General features: G+C 43.1%; 3 protein-coding genes across 5 annotated transcripts in view; all 3 read left to right on the top strand.

The window, feature by feature from the left end:
- Window positions 1–8,736, top strand: part of LOC109470382 — a 54,319-nt gene extending 45,583 nt beyond the window's left edge. For 2 of the 3 annotated variants that reach the window (XM_019769317.1, XM_019769318.1), the window contains exons 60-70: window positions 978–1,154; window positions 1,954–2,155; window positions 2,290–2,369; window positions 2,661–2,768; window positions 3,273–3,420; window positions 3,952–4,094; window positions 4,558–4,649; window positions 5,221–5,457; window positions 5,952–6,970; window positions 7,338–7,512; window positions 8,097–8,736. In XM_019769317.1, the coding sequence (XP_019624876.1) occupies window positions 978–1,154; window positions 1,954–2,155; window positions 2,290–2,369; window positions 2,661–2,768; window positions 3,273–3,420; window positions 3,952–4,094; window positions 4,558–4,649; window positions 5,221–5,457; window positions 5,952–6,970; window positions 7,338–7,512; window positions 8,097–8,219 (2,504 nt within the window). In that variant the 3' untranslated portion in view covers window positions 8,220–8,736. The remainder of the gene's footprint in view (window positions 1–977; window positions 1,155–1,953; window positions 2,156–2,289; window positions 2,370–2,660; window positions 2,769–3,272; window positions 3,421–3,951; window positions 4,095–4,557; window positions 4,650–5,220; window positions 5,458–5,951; window positions 6,971–7,337; window positions 7,513–8,096) is intronic. The other variant, XM_019769319.1, reaches the window with a different exon arrangement.
- A 4,476-nt stretch (window positions 8,737–13,212) lies between these two features.
- LOC109470376 (toll-like receptor Tollo) lies at window positions 13,213–14,814 on the top strand. Its single transcript, XM_019769311.1, has 2 exons — window positions 13,213–13,438; window positions 13,595–14,814. Exons 1-2 carry the CDS (start codon window positions 13,213–13,215, stop codon window positions 14,812–14,814), a joined length of 1,446 nt encoding a protein of 481 aa, XP_019624870.1.
- A 2,334-nt stretch (window positions 14,815–17,148) lies between these two features.
- Window positions 17,149–22,224, top strand: LOC109470375 (death-associated protein kinase 1-like). The gene is made up of 8 exons (XM_019769310.1): window positions 17,149–17,158; window positions 17,510–17,607; window positions 18,808–18,951; window positions 19,101–19,343; window positions 19,604–19,703; window positions 19,807–19,970; window positions 20,109–20,300; window positions 20,614–22,224. Exons 1-8 carry the CDS (start codon window positions 17,149–17,151, stop codon window positions 21,928–21,930), a joined length of 2,268 nt encoding a protein of 755 aa, XP_019624869.1. The 3' UTR covers window positions 21,931–22,224.
- The last annotated feature ends 451 nt before the right edge of the window (window positions 22,225–22,675 follow it).

Below are 22,675 nucleotides of genomic sequence, written 5' to 3'. Positions count from 1 at the left end.
TTGGAAATTCATGGTATATATTTTGATAAACTACTTGTAAAATTCATAACCTTTATGAAAATCTAGCAATTATAGTCATCTAGTTATAGAATAGTGATTTCTTCTTAAAGGTTGCACCGTCCCGCACAACTAAGCATTAGGTAACATTTGCCTTGTTTATATCGTGTTTGGTACCAGCGATTCTTGACTTACTTTGGTAATTGTAACGAATCAAGTCCATCCGTCTGTTGCCGGCGACACTAGACCTTCTTCAACAAACCCTGCAAGAAATGCCTTACATTAACCCTCAAACCACCGTAGATTTTTTTGCGACGAATGGGGTCAAAACTGACCCCATAATGTTTTTCACGAATAAAGCTTTTGGCAACTCTATTTTGTGATTTCTAAGTATTTTAGTTCATTAATCTATGAGGGACAATTTGACATAATTAGGTGTGAATAATTTAATAATTTCTGCTCATTATCATAATTTATGCACATGAAACAAGATGTATTCAAGCAGCCATTTCGATTACCTTTGACCCCAGGCCCATAGGCAACTAGGTCTAGGTCACAATGTTGTTTTTCTTTTACTTTTCTGAGTCGACATGTTCAGGTAATTCAAATAGCAGCAGAAAACTCAAGCAAAGATCTTACCTGGAAGAAAATCTGACGACAACAGAAGACTCGAATGAGTTAAAACACCGGTTAAACATGTTGATGTCGGTTTTCACCCCACTGGACCACCCATAAACTTTCTAGGCTAACTCAATCAACAATGTTCCAATCTCAGTAAAAACGTGTGAGACGTTATAAGACATATATATAAATACTAGTAAACTCATAAAAGGAATTTCGTTTTCGACGAGAAATGTCAAAATGGCACATATTTATATACGCCTTGGGTCAGTTTTGACTGGTCGACCCCATCGGTGGTTTGGAGGTTAAAAGGGACAAATACCTATTGAACTAAAGGATTTTACATCCAATATGTACAGGAGTAACGGTGCTGCTTGACCCCCCGGACACCAGTAGCAGCAACACCACAACATCCTGTGAACAGACTGTGGAGAAAGGTTCCGCATTACGAGGCGAAGGTGTGGACCTGTGTGGTGATCAGGAGAAGATTGACATTACCTGGACCAGGGTAGAGGACGACTCTGTCAACAATTACGGTAAGGTTCTATCTTCTAACATCGTTTACTTCAGCTCAATTGGAACCGTTTCGTCCATGCATTGCTTCTTGTCATTCATTATGGTTGTATCATAATTTACATAAGGTCAGGAAGTCCTCCACAACTTATTTTACAATGTCGGTTGTAACAACGTTCTTGACACAATGTACAAAATTATCTATTTCAATACGCGTATCAACAATATGCCATATCATGTTGACATATTATTGGTATTATACACTCATTTTCACCCACAGCTACATACATGTACCATATTTTAATCTCCTAGTCACATTTCCAAGAAGCAGGGCTAAATGTCCAAACTTTTAGTTACATGTAAATTCCACATTCATACTGTCTACTTCTGTTTTGTGCAAAAACTTGCCAAAGCTAAAACAACAGGTCCAATCAAGGGCACTAAAAAATAAAGGGCTTCTTTTCACACAATCATTGCTGATTGATTTTGGGTTCTCACCTGGCTAAAAGGAAGTGAGAAAGAGCAACAACAATGGAGGGTGCAGGGGTGATAATGAATTAATAACAACCGGACTCTATGCGGATTTGCTAACGCGCAACAATTGAACAGTAACAAATACATGTCGTATTTCTTTCACGTATTTCTGGGTCAGTATGTGATTGACTTAGAAATATTTTACTCCAATATCAATTATGATGCAATTATGCCATGGAATTTATAATAGAGTGAATGGCTTGGGTTTTCAGAATTTTATCCAAATCCCAGGTTTATGCCAATGTCAGTGATACAATTAGTTGGTGTTTACCGTACACTATTCTTCAGTGTTCAGTGTGGGGACGTCAGCGGACAGCCCTGATGACGTCATCCCGCAGACACAGGTGGGGTATAACGAGTCCGGCTGGGTGCACGTGATCGAGAGGGAACTGTCGTTTGGGAGGTCAAAGGTCAACATTTCGGACCTGCGCAGTCGTACAGATGAACCAAGCGTCAAGACACATCATACATTTCATGTAGAACCTGGAAGGTGAAATAACTTATTTCTTCGTGAACTTCATCCCTTCTTTCCTATCTTACGGTCTTTGCTCAAATGCCGTCAGATTTTCAGAACGAACGACAAATTGTTATCATGTAACACACTGTATTCGTATCCCTGCTTAGGACATTGTTCACAAGATTGACTGCTTGTCATGCCGGACATAAGTGTGCGGATATCGCCGTGAAGAAACGAACGATATTGAGTAAGTACACAAAATATACGAAATGAAGATATACTATCATGAAAGTTCATCTGTGTTGGTAGTTACATTTTAAAGTTAAAACTTTTGGTCCTAACACAAAAAATTACTCTCACCTAGAGCTTTCGACCAGTCACTCTGGTCTTCCTCAGTAGACATGTTTAACTCAAATGTTCACGAAGACAGCTTCTTTGTAAGTTGACACTTTCACGTGATATGAATTACAAAAAGTCGACATTACATTTCTAAAAAATAACTTCTCTTCTTACTAAATACTTCTTTGTTGCACATTAGGGGCCCAGGATAAGCTGCTGACTTTCAATAATGTCTCTACGGATGGCATAGCGTTGGTACTTGGGGACGGCTCTGAGAACTCGTCCGTCATCATAGCAAAATCTCAAGGTAACTTTACATTTCGTATCTAGTATGTCATTACAAAACACTATCATGAAAACATGTGATATATGTAGTTTACCAGCACGATTTTTTCTCCTCAACGCAAACAGATCCTAAAGTGAGGGATGTACATGTACATGTACTTTATACATACGTATTGAGTGTCTGAGAACAGATCCATAGCTAGAAGTTAATGAAAACATGTGCTATAATTATGTAGTTTACCAGCCTGATTTTTCTCCTCAACGCAAACAGATCCTAAAGTGAGGGATGTACATGTACATGTACTTTATACATACTCATTGAGTGTCTGAGAACAGATCCATAGCTAGAAGTTAAACACACTTTACTAGCATCTTTGAAGTTGCCATTGTAAATATATGAATGTACTTACAGAAAACTATGATACTTTTATATTGCTACTAGTGGTGTTTAAGGAGGACGTGGTTGTATATAGGGAGACGATTGTCCATAAGTGACCTGTGCTGACAATGTAACACTTTCCAATAGGACAAGACATCAGTGTGTTTAAGCCCGAAGCTGTCGGAGCCGGTATCCTGACTGATCATGACGTTTCCATGACGTACACTTCCAATACAGCTTTCATCTCCAACCCTGCATTTACCATGCACCAGACGGACAGATTCCTCAAAAACAGGTACATTTTGTGTTTCGATGTTGTTGAGATATAACATAGTACAAACAGCCGCCAAGCCACGTCGAGAGTTGCAGGCAGATTTCCTCCCGCTAGGGTTAGTAGTATGTTCCACCATTCCAGGCGTCGACACCCATTACAGAACAGTCGTGTATCTTCTTAACTTCTTTACGATATATACACGTTAAGCTTCATTTCTTACCCCTTTAAATTTTTATCCTTTGGTCTATCGTTTTGCTAATCAAGACTATGACGAGAAATCATGTGATTTTCGTGTAATTCCCCCTCTCATTTTTAATTTAAACTTCAAACCAGGAAATCAGGAAAATCTAGTGTGTATGTAAAAGCAAAGATTTAAATTTCTTTTGGTGTTTAACGTATTATCTATTTCGAGGGCAAAATGCAAATACCCCAAAACTCACGAAATCTTGTCATAATTTTGACAGGGATAGTGGTTTCATATCCTGATATCATTTTTGAGATAATGACAGCAGATGCAAAGTCTCAAGGAATTCATGACTGTCTATTATGCAGGGTTCGAAGAATGTACGGTCAATCGTTCTTCGTGTCGTCCATCGGCGGTGATGAAGTCGATGCGCCGCTAACAGTCTCCGCTACTGTAGATGACTCAGCACTGCGGAGGAATGAGGTACCCAGGGTGGTGTTTTGGGACCCAGGTAACTGCCTCCTTCATAGATCAGGATTGAGAGGATCCTTCAAATCTGATTTCAAGATGCTCTCAGAGTTAATGATTTGAAACACGCAGAGTGTAATTTTCCATGATAAAGTCAAGCTGTGTTGGTAAAGTCAGGGTGTTAAACTGGTTAACCGTTTTGAGGGATAAAGTCAATTCTGTATCTGTATCTGTATAGCCGGTATAACCGCCTTTCGGCGTAACACACCAGCTTCGCAGGCACGCGGCGCGGCGGCAGCTGGCTATATTACACCGATCGACTTGTTCCACCTAACCCTTGAACTTCTAGCTCTAGACATTGTTTAAAGCCATCCATTGACAGTGCCCCCACTGTACCTGGTGACAGCGAGTTCCACTCTGCGATAGTAATTCGAAGATTATCCTGTTGTAATTATTTTAAATGTGTCACATATAGCTCATCAAGCTGCCCCTCTATTTGCACATAGGGTCTGAAATTTGGAGAGATGTCCATGGCACCTGTACAGACAGTCCTGGAACAGTGGAGAACAACCGGCATGAGGGACTTGTCACTGCACAGGTAATTATTGCTCTATGGTAGTAAGATTCCGGTACCATCTATCTGATACAAGTAAAACGTAAGAATAAACTTCATCTGACAACCAGGCATTTACCAACAAAAGAACTTGATCATGTATACTTACTTATTTAGTCCTCTTCTGAGCCAGCATGGCTCTTAAGGCAGAAGGTAGCTCTTACATCTGGCCCGGTCCGCTGCCATCTTTGGTGCCTCATCGAGAGTGAAACCATGGCTCCGCACTTCTTTGTCGATGGTTCTTCGCCATGTTTCCTTCGGTCGTCCTCTAGGTCTCCTGCCCTGAGGCGTCCATCTTAGAGCTGTTCTGGTTATACTATCTGGTGGCATGCGGCATATGTGACCTAACCATCTCCATCGTCTGTTTATCAACATTTGATCTATACATGTACCATATTTCTTTCGCTTATTCTGATTTTGTCTGTGGATTCCAAATATTAGTTCAGGCCTCCGAATCACTTTATTTATCATTTCATGCAATTGCATAACACATTTTACAAGGAAGCAAATGGCGTCCATGTACAATCAAATGTGACTAAAAATCCTTTCTTCTCAGCTTTGTTCCACCACGGCAGCACCAGGCCGTCTGACCAGGCGTAGTGAGCAGCGTTACTTCTCGGGCGCATCACAGTTTGCTGTCGTCATCATCAATGGTACTTTTCAAAACGGACCACCCGTGCTGCTGTCTCCACTGCGCATGTCCATGGGCGAGGATGAGGGAATTCTAATCACCCAGCTCGTCGCCGAAGACCCGGAGGATGACGATCTGGTCTTCCAGCTAAACGAGCAACTGGTAGGTCTTTTTTTTTTCCTTTTTAAACCCTCGTTTTGTTTCAGTCAATTTTCTTTCACCAGTTCTACCCTCTTGGAACAGGACTTCCATCTTACGAACTTAGTTCGTTTTGTTTTGTTAGCATACCAAATGTGCATTGTGCAACCGAAAATAGTTTCATCAGGTTGGTAAAGTATAGGATAACGATACAGGAGTTTTCTTCTACACAACCAAGATGTCTCACCTAAGTGCTTACTTTTTTGTGTCTATCTGAGGAAGGTGTCTGATAGGCACCGAAACGTGAGCACTTACGTGAAAAATCTTGGTTGTGTATGTAAAAGAAAACTTCTGTATCCTGTGAATTGTGCAGGTTTAACCGAAGACGACATCGTTATATTCTATAAATTTTGTTGAACGAAGAGTCACGCACAGCAGGTAGACTCACTATTCTTCATGTTGAGGGTGTATATCAGACTCAGTTTGAGTCAACGTATCTTTTATTTGCCTTATCTCAGCAGGACTCAGGTGATCTTGTTGAATTGGACAAACACGGCACGCTGCGGTACAGACCAGCCCTGGACTTCTCGGGCTCCAGAAAAATCCCTATAATCATCTCCGAGTCGCGTGTGGACAGCAATCCTCTACTCTCCACCACCCTGACCATCGTCATAGATGTAGGGGACGCAAACGACACCCCGAAGCCGTTTTTGGTCTACGGGGGAGAAGAAAAACTCCAGGGAGCGGGAATCATCCACCTGACTGTGGAGGAAAACCATCCTGAGAATGTCGACTTCGAGGTGTTGAGGTTTGTGGCCGGATCCTTCGACGTTGACGCCCACGATGCGGTGACGCTGCGCATCAAGGCACCTTCAAATGGTACCATTGAGGTCGGCAAGCATGTGAAGGAAATCACGTTCAAAGAGCCAAACTGTACCATATCTGTGGAAGCAAAGATAAGAGAATGGGCGGATGTCTTCAACAAGTCTTGGGCGGGTCCTGCTATCCCCTATCCATGCGGGATAGTACTTCCGCACCCACCAGACATCATGAACTGGGCCGTTACCGCTGTAACATACACCCCCGACCAACACTACTTCGGCGAAGACATGGTAAAATTCTACGCAGAAGATGCATTCGGAGCAAGGTCCAAACTCGTGACGGTTGTCATCCACGTCTTGGAGAACCCTTGCAGGAACGGCGGATGGTGCGTTGGGCCTGAAAGCGATCCTGATTGTCAAGACCAGTCGCGCAGTGACGGGTTCGACGACTACATGTGCAACTGCACGGCGGGCTTCGAGGGAAGGTACTGCGAGATCAACCCCAACGACTGCGTGCCCGACCCGTGTCCGACGAACTACACCTGCATCGACCAGGTAAACGGTTATGTCTGCCACTGCGAGCCCGGCTGGCCCTGTAACGGCATGACGCTGGGGGAGATCGTGGGCATCACAGTCGGCTGTCTGGCAGCGCTGATCATCATCATCGTCATCTTTAAGAAGAGACAGAACGAGGCACGTAAAGTCAGCCAAAGCCCGTAAGTATATCGACCTCATCTACGTGAAATTAACCTTAGCACAGTCATGCATGGCGGACAGAACCATAATGTTGTAAGTAGCCCAACGGCTAAATCTAACCCATGGACCAAGGTATTATAATGATGATATCTACCCTGTACCTTGGCCCCTAAACATTTTTACCATTCCTATACCTCCTGTAGCATTACCCTTTGGCGCAAGATATTTCAAGTTTAGGCCCATCATATAGTTGAGGTAATCTACGTTTAGTTAATTTAACTTAACTATACATTGAAGCTATAATGAAGAATAAAGCTCTAATACCTACAATTCTTCTAAATTAGGGGACAAAATGTTATGACGATGACAGTTCCGTTTAAATTTCAGGACAGGAAGCCAGGTTGAACTCCATGACTTGTCCAAGCCAGGTGGATTAGTGGTGCCACCTGCGATCCGCAACCCAGCTTACAAAACCATGAACGTCACCGACGGAAGGATGAACTTCCACAAGGTGAAGAAGGTCTGGGACCAGGAGGTGGAGGAGGTGGAGTTCCATCACGTGGTAAGCACGTGTGAGGGAATTGCACTCACGTTACTATGACGTAATTTAACGTCAGCCATATTGGAAGGTTGAAGATGGCTGTGAATTTGTTGCATTACAAAACGTGTTTTTATTCCAAAACTTGATTTGGAGTACTACGAAATGGAATGGGATGACGATCCGTATTTATTAGCAACGGTACGCCTGCAAATATAACCTAGACAATTTGCAAGTTTACACGCTATTGTCACGACCATCGAAGTCACAGATAATGTAACAGACTAGAATTAGTCACGTTTATGGAACTTGATTCAAACAAAGCAGAAATTTCCAATTCTTAATTCCACATGTCTGGAGCATGTTCCGTTTCAGAATATTCCATTTCCTGTCCTCGCTTTAGCGACGTGAATAAGTAACCAATGGGGTCGGCCACATTTTTTAACATTCCTACAATAAACGTCACTTCTTAATTATTTCCTTCGTACTTCAAATACGTTCGACGGCATCGGATATATTTCAGATAACCTATAGAAACAGTGCAAGTGAAAGCCTTTAAGATATTTACTTGCTCATTAACATTTTTTATTCAAACCCTTGCGCTGCAGGAACATCAGGAAGCAGCGCCTAACAGCAAGGCGGCTCAAGGCAAAAGTGCTCAGGATGACACGGATGTGTCCGGGTCTTTTGTCAGCCTGCCCGGGAGTGTGATGTCAGATACCAGCACCTGAGAGGCTGAAACAGACCTCTAAGGATTTTTTTTGCCTTTTTGTCAAATGATTAAAGATTCGTGACTCGCAGGTTTAATACAGTGATTTGCTTTTTTGCTAAAGTTTGTAACACATAATGCCGATAAACAACGAAGAAGACGCTAGTAATTGTGGCAATTTGCCTGTGTATCAGTTATTTCATAGTATAGCAAACGTGATTTAATATGTTTGTGCAGTCCTTTTTTCTTCTATAAATCCGGAACCGTAAAATACGTAACGTTACCTTCTTTATCACCGACACATCGGTTTGTTAGTGGACTTTGTCCCAACAGAACAGCTCTACAGCTCTTCGTGTAATGATTTCTATCCTCTTAAGCAGCAAATGTTAGTAAACCAATATGCAACATCAGCAGTTAGTGGAATAACACATCTGTAGTTAGATGCAAACTTTTAGAAAGCTTCAAACAATGCCCTGCAGTTATAATAGTGTTTTAGACTGTGTATCCAATTCTGAATAAATCATTGCTTTGGCGTGTCAGCATCTGCTTACATTATGTTACTGTAGACTTATGACCATAATTTTGAGGTCCAATTAAATATATGGTAAACAACTAATAAATAAGCTGTCAAAACCACCTACTTGAGTGTTTTAACTATTGCAAACTCATATTGACAGGGTTGTCCAACCTCAATATTGGCCATTTAGTCCGAAAACTTCATTGTTTTAATCAGCGAAAAAAGTACGATAGATGGAAACACTGAGAGCATGAACTCTGACGCCCCTGTACACCATGGTACCACCAAACCACAACAACATGGCATTACTAAAAGACAGTTTTTTTTCATCTAATAGAAATAAAATTCTCCAGCTGGAAAATGCCAGCATTTATCCGCACATATCGAGAACAAGACTGGCAATGAAAACATACATTGCCATGACGACGGTGGTTGCTGTTAGGGTTATTGTTTGCATGGCACTGCCACCATTTCATGATTTTGAGGAAGACTTGGTATCTGTTAAGTATAGACAGATACAGTGCACTCCTCCCTGAGTGTATAGTGAACGAGACCCGGGGTCACAGAAAGTAGGGCCATCAGGGTTTTTCCCAAGGGTTTCCAGGAATGTGGGCATAGATGTGGGTCAGAGAAATGCCTGTGGACATTCTATGCCTGTGGACAAAATGTCTGTACCATTCTTAGAATTCTTGCAAACTGCACATAATACTGTACCATTAGCCTCCTCCCTGAGACGTCGCCAAAAAAGGGCGATCAGTGATAGCAGAGGTCACACCCTTTACCTAGCCTCCTTCGCAGACTTGTTGGGTGTTTTTTTTTCTGTGAGCGACGCGAGTAATTTGCCGCGAAGGGACGATTTTGCTGCCGAGGGAGTTTTTGCCGTGGAGAGAAGAAGCGCAAAACCTCCACGCTATCTTTAATGAAGATGCCTAAATAAACAAGATTTAAAAGGCCTCATACACCTCATGTTTCGTATAAGCGCTTTATAAACGAGAAGTTAATATCTGGTTCGGGCTGTTTAAATATTCACATTTAGCAGGCTGAATATTCACATTTAGCAGGTTGAATATTCACATTTAGCAAGATAGATAGATAGATAGACATAGATAGATAAGATAGATAGATAGATAGATAGATAGACATAGCAAGATAAGATAGATAGATAGATAGATAGATAGATAGATAGATAGATAGACATAGCAAGATAAGATAGATAGATAGATAGATAGATAGATAGATAGATAGATAGATAGACATAGCAAGATAAGATAGATAGATAGATAGATAGATAGACATAGCAAGATAAGATAGATAGATAGATAGATAGACATAGCAAGATTAGATAGATAGATAGATAGATACATAGATAGACATAGCAAGATAAGATAGATAGATAGATAGATAGATAGATAGATAGATAGATAGATAGATAGATAGATAGATAGATAGATAGATCGACAGACATATGGATAGATATAGATATATTTATATAGATATCTTGGCCCCACAGGAGAAGGGTTAGGAGTAATATACCTGCACTCCATCCTCGTACCGCCCCCTTTTGGGCTCAGCCGGCAGGCACCGGTAGTTGCTCCCCCCGCCCGTTTCGTTGTACATCGGCCCGCCAGCGCGTCCAGAGTACACCGTCTCGGTGCCCACACCCTCCTCGCACGACGTCCGGCCCCATCGGATGTACACAGCTCCTCCACCGAACCCCTCAGCGCCTGGAGTAGTAGAGTAGTAGTAGAGTACATGTATCTCAAAACACACCGTTTGCCCTCATTATGATTCAGTACATGTATATACCCCTGGGCACTGATCGCTGGTGTGGAAAAGAATGAACCTTTCACACAGACGTCCATTGTTGCTGGTGAGCTGGCGAGAGAAGCACCGCCAGAGTTTTGATCAACATTTCTCTTCCGTCCGGTAAGAAGCGGTCCCTTACTGTCAACGTCGTTTGTAAACTTACACTGATGAACGTTTAGTCTCACTGTGTACACTTGTGTCACGTACATTAAATATTGGAATGGGAACTGGCATTGTAAGATAGCTTTGTTGACGGGAGTTTTGTAGGAAGTCAACTGATACAAGACTTAAGCGAGGGGGGGGGGATCTGGGGAATGGACCTGGTCCAGAAGGATTTACTCCTAAAAAACAAGGACCGCTTGAACTTCAAGACGAAATCTGACGACAATTTGTAACACTTTGTATGACAGCATGTCGTGAAGGCATGGACTACGTCTCCGTATTTGCTTGGTAGACTGACATTAGTACTAAAGAAACAGAATTCATGTATTCAGAAGCGATCCTATGGGTAAATAGAGCAACGTTTTCATGTCCTGGCTTCCATTTTCGAATTTACTTGCGTATAATGCTACAATCCTATAATTGTACTTGCGTACAATGCTATAATGCCAGCAAAAGTAAAAGTGTGCCAGCCCTCAAGGAAATAGTTTCAGACAAGACGACGGAGATTCCCCTCAACTGGCCCAAATCTGCCGGCATTGTTCAGCCTGCTTAAAATAGTGTAATAGCTCCGTTATGATACACGGTGAGTCATTGGTTTCACACGATTTGATTAGATAAGACACAAAAGAGTCTGAATGTGCTAACCAATCAGAGTAGAAAGCGTGTCCTGAAACGTGGTTGGAAGACTCATGTGTCACTCATGTCATTTGTGCCATACATTTTATGTCATTAATAATTACCACATATTTGTTGACAAATCAAAATATTTCTGTTTCTTCTTTGTTTTCAGGAAACACGCCACATTACAAAAACCATGTCTGGAGTCCTCCCTGTCTTATTCATGATTTGCGTCATTAGCCGTGACGTTGCCATGGGAACGGCGGAAACCGGTTCGACCGGAGGTGAAAGTTCACAGTTCGCTCAGCCGGTCTGAGAGTGTAACCAGCCGACCAGAATTTCCCTTGAATGCGTTTGCCCGGATCTGTCCAACCTCACCAAGGAGTTTAACCTCCTTAACCAGACCAAAGCGCAGGACCGCCTATTTCTATCTGAATATCTTTCTATCTTCCCGGAAATTGTTTACTTATCGGTGCTATGCAAACAGAAATCATCAACGAACACCAGCGGGCTTTTTTACTTCCTCCCAGCATCAGTAAAGGGTTTGAGGCTCGGTAATTGCTTCCGGCATGTAGGGAAGGAAATTTTCTACGGTATCCGTAATGTAGAGGACCTGACTATAAGGGACTTCCCGTTTCATGTATTAGAATCGGGTAGGTTCTATTCACAATTCATCAATGCATCTTTCCCGCCGGTTAAACTTGACCCTGAGCTATTTCTGTCCATGCCACAACTACAAAAGCTCACTTTGAACTATCTGTTTCTTGAAATTTTCCCCAAAGCGCTCTATCAAGAAGTCAATGGTACATATCCATTGCAAAATCTGAAGAGTCTCAATCTTCAATACAACAAAATTCCGGATCTAAAACCAGAATACTTACAGCACCTAAAGAACTTAAGATCATTTGACATTTCACTAAATCGTATTTCAAATTTATCAACATTTCCATTCTTACCTAGCTTACAAATTTTAAAAATCGATAGTAACCGAATCAAATCTTTGGCCGGTTCCCCATTTAAAAACCTTAGTAATTTACAAATACTAAATTTGCAAAGACGATTATCATTAGGTACGAATAGTTCCAAATACTGGGTTTTAGATAATAGCGGACTTCCCATTGTAGGTGTGGGTAATATGGAGTCCATTTTTCCAACTTCTTTCCATGGCCTCTCAAAACTTAACTCTCTGCAGTTGCCAGTCAGCAAGATCCGGTTTATTCCGAATGGCACATTTAAGGAGTTAGAGAAACTTGAACAATTGAACATTTCCGATGGGCTTGTTGATCATATCGGGCCGTCAGCATTTCAAGGGTTGAGTCTCTTAAAGTCTTTGGACTTAAGTAGAAACTACTTAAGTGCAATTGATCCCACAGTGTTTGATAGTCTAACCTCACTTATCTCTCTTTATCTGCAAGGTAATGTTCTTCGCTCTCTCTCTCAGACAACATTTAAAAACATGCTTTCTTTGGAATACTTGTACTTGGGAAACAATCGCTTAACAACATTAACACCTGAAACACTCAGTCCTCTACTGAAATTGAGAAAGTTAGATCTGCACAGAAACCATTTAGTCCATGTTGAGGAGGTTTTTTCCGGCATTACGTCTGACTTTTGCGAGGACATTGACCTTTCGTACAACAACGTGCAGTCATTGGACCGCTCGTCATTGGAAATTCTCGGTATTTCTGGCAAAACTGTAAAGGTCGACTTATCCCACAACAACCTGGCTGTTGTTTACATCACAAAGCATTACGCTTCTGAAGACTTGATATACCTGTCCTTGAGACTCGACCTGAGGTGGAACATATTCACTTCGTTACCGTTTTCGCTAGCAAAATACTGGTCTTTCAATACGTCAACGATATCAATTGTACATTATTTTGGTCATACTTTGGGCGATATCTCCCTTCTGATGACCGAAAATCCAATAATATGTGACTGTGGGCTTTACGAGTTGGTGTCGAACTTGGATGTCGCAAAACAAGGTGTCCTTTACACAAAGACTGACTTCGAACACATGGAGTGTGCGTATCCCGATACGCTGAGAGGTAGAAAGGTGGTAGATCTCAGCCCATCTGAGTTGTGGTGCTCGCAGGAATGCTACAACCGAACGTACTATTGTTTCTGCTTTGAGCATGAAGGGAAGTTGTTGAAGCCACAAGCAAACTGGTGCATATTTGCACGGCAGGCGTGTCCGCCAGAATGTTCGTGCTCGTTCCAAGGACAGCTGCATTCTTCCACAGCTCCTTACAACCAGTTGGTCGACTGCTCCCACAGAAACCTCCCTTCTACCCCAGATGACATTTCCAACGTCACAACAATCCTTCATTTGGAAGGGAATCAGCTAACAGTCATCAACCAAACCGTTCTTCCCCAACTTTTGATGATACGAGAACTTTACCTAAATGGCAATAACATCTCCTATGTCGGCAGTATGGCATTCAAAAACTTCATCTCACTTAAAATCCTCCGGCTTGACGGAAACAACATCTCCGAGATAAACAGACAAGTTTTCAAGTTCCTTTCTGAGCTACGGGAACTCTACCTGAACAATTCAGGTATGAGTTATCTAGCAGCTGATACGTTTCAAGACCTTTCAAAGTTACAGAAACTACACTTGGAGAACAACAAGCTAAAGTCTGTACCTGAAAACGTGTTTTCTGGTTTGAAGCTGACGTTACTCGGCATTCACGGCAATCCGCTGACCTGCGGCTGCGATGTTATGTGGCTCGCGAACTGGCTGCGGAGTAGAGCGTACCTTCTGTCACAAGGACGTAACGTCAGCTGCGTAGAAGGTGCTAAAGTAACGCGGGACATTTCGAGTTTGTCGGCGGCACAGTTTGACTGTGATGAGCTACAAGTAGCTCAAGCACGCAATAGAGTCATTGTCGGAGTGTCGATTCCGCTGGTTTTGGTCATCATCATTTTAGTTTGCGTGATCGTCATCGTGAAACGAAAGGAAGCCATCCAAGTCTACCTGTACGCCAGGTACGGATGGAGGTTCAGAGAAGAAGAAGAAAACGACGAAGACAAGGAGTACGACGCCTTCTTATCGTACAGTCGACACGACTTAGACGTGGTGCTGCAAGACATCTTGCCCGCGCTCGAGAACAGGGAGCCGCCGTTTCGCGTCTGCTTGCACCACCGTGACTTTCTCCCGGGCGACCCAATCGCCGAGAATATCGTAAAAGCCGTTAGTTCCAGCAAGAGAACCATCATTCTTCTGTCCAACAACTTCTTAGAAAGCGACTGGTGTCAGCTGGAGTTCCAGGCCGCGCACGCGCAGATGCTGCAGGACAGGGCTAATCGTGTGATCGTGATTCTACTGGACGACATCCCCGCCGAAAACGCCCCTGCGGACATCCAGCATTACCTGAAGACCAACACTTACCTGAAGTGGGGGGACGAACGTTTCTGGGAACGGCTGATCTACGCCATGCCGAGACCCAGGCCGCATGCGCAAAACGAGGACGGAGATCAGCTGCCCATGGTCGAACTGGATCACAATGGTTGACTTCTTGACCCTATCAGGCACGGGTACAGAACTTTCAAACAGGTCTAGGACTCGCAGCTAGCCGTCTATGCACTTTGCACATATTCACATGGTCAAGTTCTGCAAATGTTTTTATCGTATCAAGAAAGAATTGTCTTTGACCTCCAAATTCAAGATGGCGGAAAGTCGATGACCCATTTCAAACATTTCGAGTTCTAAAACACAAAGTGGCATCTTTGGCTACAAAATGTAAATATGATATCAGAGATAGGCTTTGTTATCAACAATCTGTAATACTATGAAGGACAAACAATACTGTGTTTCGTATCAAGTGATATGATATATACATAATGACATGTACGGAATGTGATGGTTATGTTTAAGTATATTCGGGGCATAAGTGTTATCTTGTGGTGTTCTGAGTTCGAGGAGTTGTTTGATGTAACATTTTAGGTCTTTCAAAAGATCTAGTGATCTAATATATACATAATTTACAAAAGGTGATGGTTATGCGGGGAATAAGTGTTCTCTTGTGGTACAAGGAGTCGTTTGTTCTGATAATTTAGATATTTTAACAGCAGTTGTTAAGAATGTAACGTTAACAATGTGTTTAAGAGTGTAACGTTAACAATGTCTTTAACGGTTAGATGAATTAAGTATTACATCTGAAGTTACGGAATGTGTGTTTGACTCTATTTGCTCCCAGTAATGTAAGGTTTATTTTAGATTTATTATTTTTTGTAAATTATTCTTACACAAGCTCAAACCAGCCTGGCGGTTCTTTCGTCAGACTAATCTGAACATCAGATAATTCGTGCCCTGGGGAAAGGACGAGTGAGACAGACATAATCAACGAAACAACAACACTGTGATATTAATATTAATAGAAAGCAAGACTGGCAATGAAAACATACATTGCCATGGCGACGGTGGTTGCTGTTAGGGTTATTGTTTGCATGGCATTGCCATGATTTCATGGTTTTGAGGCAGACTTGGTACCTGTTAAGTCTAGATAGATACAGTGCACTCCTCCCCTGAGTGTATAGTGAACTAGCCCCGGTGTCACAGAAAGTAGGGCCGTACGGGGCAGAGAGGCCTTCCCATGGCCTGGGTTTCCAGGAATGTGGGCATAGATGTAGGTTCGAGACATGCCTGTGGACATTCCATTCCTGTGGACAAAATGCCTGTACCATTCCTAGAATTCTTACAAACTGCACACAATACTGCATCATTAGGCTCCTCCCTGAGACGTCGCCAAAAAGGCTGTTTTCAGTTGGTTTGTATGCACTCACCAATGGGTACTCAAAATAGACCATCTACATCTGCGGGAAATGGTGACATTTCCCCTTATATATTGTGTTCCTCGCTGCCATAGGTGATTCTGGTACATTCCAAAGACAGTAGAGTACGTTGTTATCGGTAGTAACCTGCTAGTGACGTTCTCAGAAATTGTTATGTTAAGCAAAAAGTAATGTATTATGTTGCACATGCGTGTCCCACTTTAGGCTACTTGTCAATGTAATACCGAGGTACGGATGGGTTTTTGTTGTTACTAAAGCTTGGCCGCAGAACTGGTTGCTTGGTACATGTGGGGTTCGTTTGTTTGATATGTGCATAATGTAGCGTTTTTCGAGTTAAAACTGCTGGGCGCGTTTCAGTGCGTACTCAATCAGAATGCAATCCAGATCGCGGTTGTCACTGAGACCTGGTTTACACCAGAACAGCCCGAAAATATGTTTAGTATCGACAGTTTCACGACGCTCCTAAACCGCGACAGAACAGATTCTGAACCGGTGGTGGAGTCGCCTTGTACGTGAGTGACCAGATTTGCGCCCGTCAACTGGATATAGCTGTTCCGCCCGAACTGGAATGTAATTGGGTGTATACGTCAGACCAACTAGACTCCCTCATAAGGTATCAGGACTCGCTCATAACGGTTCATTGCGCGGAGCCGGTCACAAAGGGTCATGATTCCTGTTAGACCTGTTTGAGGGCCTGCATGGGGGGGGGTGTAGTGATTACGAATTAAGCAAAATTGTCGCCGCCGATTACGAATTACATTTTAACTTAACGTCTCAGAGCTGATTACGACCTAACGATTTCGGACTAATGTACTATTACGAATTACATTGATTTTTGGGGAGGCTGCCTGCGGATTGCGACGACTAAAAAGGCCCGATTACGCCTTACGAAAAAGGGCATGCAGGCCCTCCTATTTGCACCTATATTTGGGTACGTTGTACAATGGCGTCTCACGTTGGTAGGCTGTCCGCCATGTTGGAATTATGGCCCTTCTCCTCCAAGTTAGCGGATTCACCAACACCAGGGATCCCAGGAACAGCTGCCTGATCCACTATGGCTGAAGGTAAGGTGCAACATGTCCGGGATTTCGGATTTTAGGCGACGCGTTGATAATAAAACATCTGACGTTTTGAATCACACCAAAGATATGCAACTGTATTATTTGCATCTCGGAATCTCTTGTGCAAAGTGTAGATGAAACCTACATATTGATATTTGTAACTTTACACTTAGCCTAATAATACATGTATTTATAGTAGTAGAAAACTTGTAGCTTCGTCGTGTCAATATATGTACATAAAGGCAATGCTGATGGAAACATTGTTAGACATTTGCACCGGAGCTATTTCTGCTGTACGTTTCTTTGATGAATACTATAAACACGATATACAAAACCTACTTTGTTCCACCGCAGGGGGTGAGGAGATGGGCCTGGGCTGGTTCTACAGAGCTCTGCGGGAAGGGGACCGGCGAAATGTGAGGAGGGGCCTGGACATCATCACGGCCGCGATGGTAATACTCCAGACGTGGTGACGGCACACTCACTTTTGGAACTATGTTGGCATTACTACATGTTTGCATATCTCTTTAACAAATAAAATATAACGTGAAGAGCTTTTGTATACACGCATGGTCTGAAACGTTGAGAGACCTACAGGTCTTTGTCATTATCTCAATAGGTGAGTAGGTGAAACTGCCGACAACCTCACCAGTGTTCTTGTAGGGCACAATTTTTGTTGCAAACTAACAAATGACTGTCATGATACATAAAACGCCAGCCTTTAAAGGAAATTATTGTTTACTGTCATTTTCAACTTGCTTAAAATAAGCCACGAGGTGTGAATTTGCAATAAAGTTAACATCTGTGTCCATAATATCACCAGGGTCCATAATATCGCCTCCTTGAGAAAAAGTATTCTTAAAGATATTTTTACTGCAACATACCCTAGGTATGTACATTTGAGGTGTGCAGGAGTGCATACCAAAAGTATGTTGCAGTAAAAATATCTTAAAGCACACTATTTCTCAAGGTGGCAATATTATGGACCCTAGTGATATTATGGACACGGATGTTACCTATTGATATGAAATTAGTCGACAAGCAGTCTTAATTTTCTGGTTGGTGGAAACTGTACAAAGCCTTGATAGTTTTTGTTAAAGAGATTCATCAGTAACGTAGAATGAACAGTTAGTAGAAATTCTTCGATCACTGACTGTATTTTTGTAAGGTAAATTACGTACCTTCAAATTTTTGGTGTCGGCTGTACACCTTGATCACGGAGTGACCTAGTCTCGCGAGAACACGAGACTACGTCGAGACTTGTGTGGATCTTCTGACCTCCCCCGCCTCCTAGCGGATCAAGGTGTACAGTCGACACCGAAAATATCGAGGTACGTAATTTACCTTAAAAAATACAGTCACTGATCGAAGAATTTCTACTAATTTGATAGTTTTGTTGTCATCGTTACATGTTGCTTGTTTACAAATGTTAGGCATTTCTGATTTCTCCATGTACAGAAAGGACAGATACTCTCTGGTGTAGCAGACAGCTGGAGAACTCGGCGTGACCGACAAGTGAGTAGTCTCTGCTACTATAAAATACGTATATGGATTGGTTAGGACTATGCTGAAAATATCTCGGTATTATTACGCAATCCTGTCAATAAATATGCCTGACTTTTTGCGACCAATTGGTTATTTTACCTCACCAGAATCGAGAAAAGAAAGTGATGCAAGAGAAGCTGTACCACGAGTTGCTGCAGAAGTCTGGCGGAGTGAAGGCCGACAGGTGTAAGGTGTTCTTGTTTGGGGAAGCGAAAACGGGAAAGTCCACACTAAAGATAAGTCTTAAAAGAGTAAGTAATAGTCTTGTTTGCTTCTTAAGTCATAAAAAGCTCACGTTAAGAGACAAAGAAGGTACTAGCTAGATCTAGATTCCTCTGACTGATCGTACGGAAGTTGTATCAAAAACGATAAAATCTAATGGCCAAATACTGTCCAACAGGGCCCGGTGTCTGCAGTGCTCCGAAGATTGAGTGATTCGTCGTCAGCCGAGGAGCCTCACGACCCCACCCCAGGGGTGGATGTTGGGACGTTCGATATTCCTGGGGTGGGGGAGGTCAGCGTGTGGGATTTTGCTGGGCAGTCGGAGTACGCGGTAACCCACAGTATGTTCATGGATGCAGAGAACACCATCTCCATTGTGCTGTACAACATCATGGACGACATCAAGGGTCAAGAACAACAGGTAACAGCTACTTAAATCAATGATTGTATACTGTAGTATTTCATGTTGGGACATTTTGTAAGTTTGCACATGTTCTACAAGAAATCACTAGTAGCATACATTTTGTGATACCACGTGTATCTCGTTGAAATTTGCCATGCCATTTCGTCATTGGAAAAAAATAAATAAAGGAAGGTTTTGAAAAGGCATTTCATAAAGACCTTTTCTCATACATGGTTCTAGGCAACCATGGTAATCTATCATCAAATTCTCCTCTCCAGGTCCACTGGTGGCTTTGTTTCATCAAGTCCTGCAACCCAAACCGGCGGCCTAACGTCATCTTAGTGGCCAGCCATGCGGATAAAGTGTCACTTAACACAGGTAAAATATTAGAGTCCGTAAGAGGATAAGAAATGTCTGAAGTCATGAGTAACAGTAATACATGAAAAGCCGAACATATGTTCTTTTTCATATCAACACTCAGGAACACGCCAAGCAGTCCAACTTCTGCAGCTCATGACGTCAGAGTTCAAAGATCAGCTCCGTATCTCAGACGAAGTCTTCCTGATGAACTGTAAGGAGACGCGAACACCTGAGATGGACCGACTCAAGAAGCTGCTGGCTACGTTGAAGAACGCCATGTTAGAGGTAAGTGTATGCAGTGAGGCTATAGTGGGAAAAAACATGACAAGACTTTAATGAAAAAAATGTATAAGGCTTTTTTTATAACAAATTAAAGACAAATGATGTGTTGATATGATTTATTCACATTTATGACCTGCACAGCACCAACGCCAGATGCCCAAACTGTGCGCGAAAATCACCAAGCGGCTATCCACGTGGTGCCAGACGAAGTGCAGCCCGAAGTGTCCTGTACTGAGGTGGCCTGACTACCTGGACGCAGTCAAAGAAATTGACCCTCATGTGGATGAAAAGTTTCTCCTAAAGTCTACACGGTTTCTGGACCATCTGGGGGAGGTAGGCTAACTGTCCTTGATAGAAGCGTATGCAATTGTAACTAAAAAGAGAAGTTAAGATAATTCGCACAGCAAGAAATCCCAGGATAAATCATTTTAGTGTCTAAATTATCATTTACTATGTGTTATCTTGTTTGTGCCGATGAACTTTCCTAAAAGTTTTAGACTCGATGTTGATGTCGTGTGTTATATTGTAATGGCTAATATATTATTCGAAAGTTTATTGCAAATAGAAGACCCATAACCATGAAGTGATACCCATACTTGCAAGCGTACTGGCAGGTTTGACTCAACATGTAAATATTGTGTTACAGGTCATCTTTACATGTCCGACTGCTTCTGATCCCATCATTGTTCTGAAGCCCAACTGGCTCTGCACAGACGTCATCGGTCCAATGATGGCACCAGTCAACTTCCCCATTCCCCGCCTGGAAAGAACAAGCGAAGACTACGTCACCAGGGAGGAGATCCAGCGCGTCTTCCAAGACGTTGCTGACGTGGATCTTCTTATCACCCTGCTGCAAGAGTTCCAGCTCTGCCACTCCTATGATGGACAGACCTTCATCTTCCCAGGGCTGCTGACACAAACCATGCCTAACCATGTTTGGCAACCAACATCTGAGCCAAAGGTGATCTACTTTGGGAAGCAAGTCCAGTGTGCCGACACCACCGACATGTTCTCCTCCGGGTTCTTCCCCCGAGTGCAGACCCGCCTGATGAGGGAGCAGGAGAATCGCCCGTTGCTGTGGAGAGATGGCGCCAAGTGTGTGGACAGGAATGTGGAAGGTCTAATCAAACTCTCTCCAGACGGCCGTGCAGTCAACATCTGTGTCCGGAGTGCGCAAGGTGACAAGGTGCAGTGCGGCAAGATGCTGCAGCAGCTGGAGAACACCATCGCTGATGTGTTGGATGAGTGCAGCCCCGGAACAGGCACAGAAGAGAAGGTGCTGAGCGCTCGCGCACTCAAGGAACATAGGGAAGAATTCTTCTCGTATGGCAAGGAGGAGATCATCAAGGCAGCAGCAGAGGGCGGTACAATCGTCCAATCCTCACTCGGGTTCACGGAACATGTCAATGACCTACTGTGTATTGAGGTGGAGACTCCGCTCACCAGGAACCGCCCAGAGCTGGTCCAGGCCTTGCGACACGTGGAGCCAATCCTGGACCACCTGCAGGCACGTGGCATCCTGACTGTAGAGGAGTGTGACGTCATCAGAACCAACACAACGCCCCAAGACCGCGCACGCGCACTGCTGGACGCCGTGGGGATGAAGGGAGAAGACGCACTTCCTGTGTTCCAGTCGGTCCTGAGAGAGGTTGACCCCCGTGCAGCGGACATGCTGATGGCCACACCGCGGGCCGATGAGCTGCAGGACAGGACGGACCAGCTGAGCAGACACCGTCCTGAGCTGGTGCAGGCTCTGAGACACGTGGAACCGCTCCTGGACCACCTGCAGGCCATGGAGGTCCTCAGCACGGAGGAGTGTGACGTCATCAGGGCCCACACCACGCCCCAGGACCGCGCACGCGCACTGCTGGACACCGTGGGAACTAAGGGAGAAGACGCGCGTCAGGTGTTCAAGGTCGTCCTGGAAGAGGTGAACCCGGAGGCGGCGGAAATGTTGCAGTGAACTTGGCCTTGGGGACCGATACTTCCTAAATTAGACTTGCTGGTGATTAACAGATGGATAATAATGTTATGTGCACATTTAGTTCCTAAAACGAGTTGTTTGTTTTTCCCATCTTTGTTAATATTTGAGTATGAGTACCTCACATAGTTGACTTCTCTCTAAACTGTGCTGTGCAGAGCGATGCAGTCAGAAGAAATGGGCATAATTACTTTCTCATTGTGGCATGGTTACTTGCAAAATGTGTGCACAAAGCTACTCGCTACAATTTACAGGAAGATATCAGTATTGTAAGCTAAACCTGATGACAAAACCTTTGTTATAATGGACTTAGCAAAGGCCATAAGACACTGAAATTTTAAAATAGTTTATCATAATTCAAAGGGCTTCTTTTGAAAAATTTTCAGCGAAGAACTGGGTCAAAAGGACCGCTTCTAAAATCAGCAAGAACAACGTGATAAGTATGACGAGTGATCTTTTATGATCAGATCTTGTACAAATAACAAATAAATGACTTTACTCAGATACATTCCCATAGAACATTGGGACTTGTTATCAACGCGTACTGCTTATTATCTATATGCTATCATCGATTAAATTGTGTAGAAGTATTTTGCAATCTGCTGTTTCGCTATCAGGTAAATTTCTTTGTCACAAAGAAATCTGCTTCCAGATATTTTGAGGCTAATTTGATGTAAATTATCTGTTATTAGAGTGTGGCATGGGTGGCACATACAGTAATGACACA

This window comes from Branchiostoma belcheri, unplaced genomic scaffold (assembly GCF_001625305.1).
Source record: "Branchiostoma belcheri isolate BF01 breed outbred unplaced genomic scaffold, Haploidv18h27 scaffold221, whole genome shotgun sequence".
Taxonomy (NCBI): Eukaryota; Metazoa; Chordata; class Leptocardii; order Amphioxiformes; family Branchiostomatidae; genus Branchiostoma; species Branchiostoma belcheri.
This window is presented reverse-complemented; position numbering and strand designations above follow the sequence as displayed.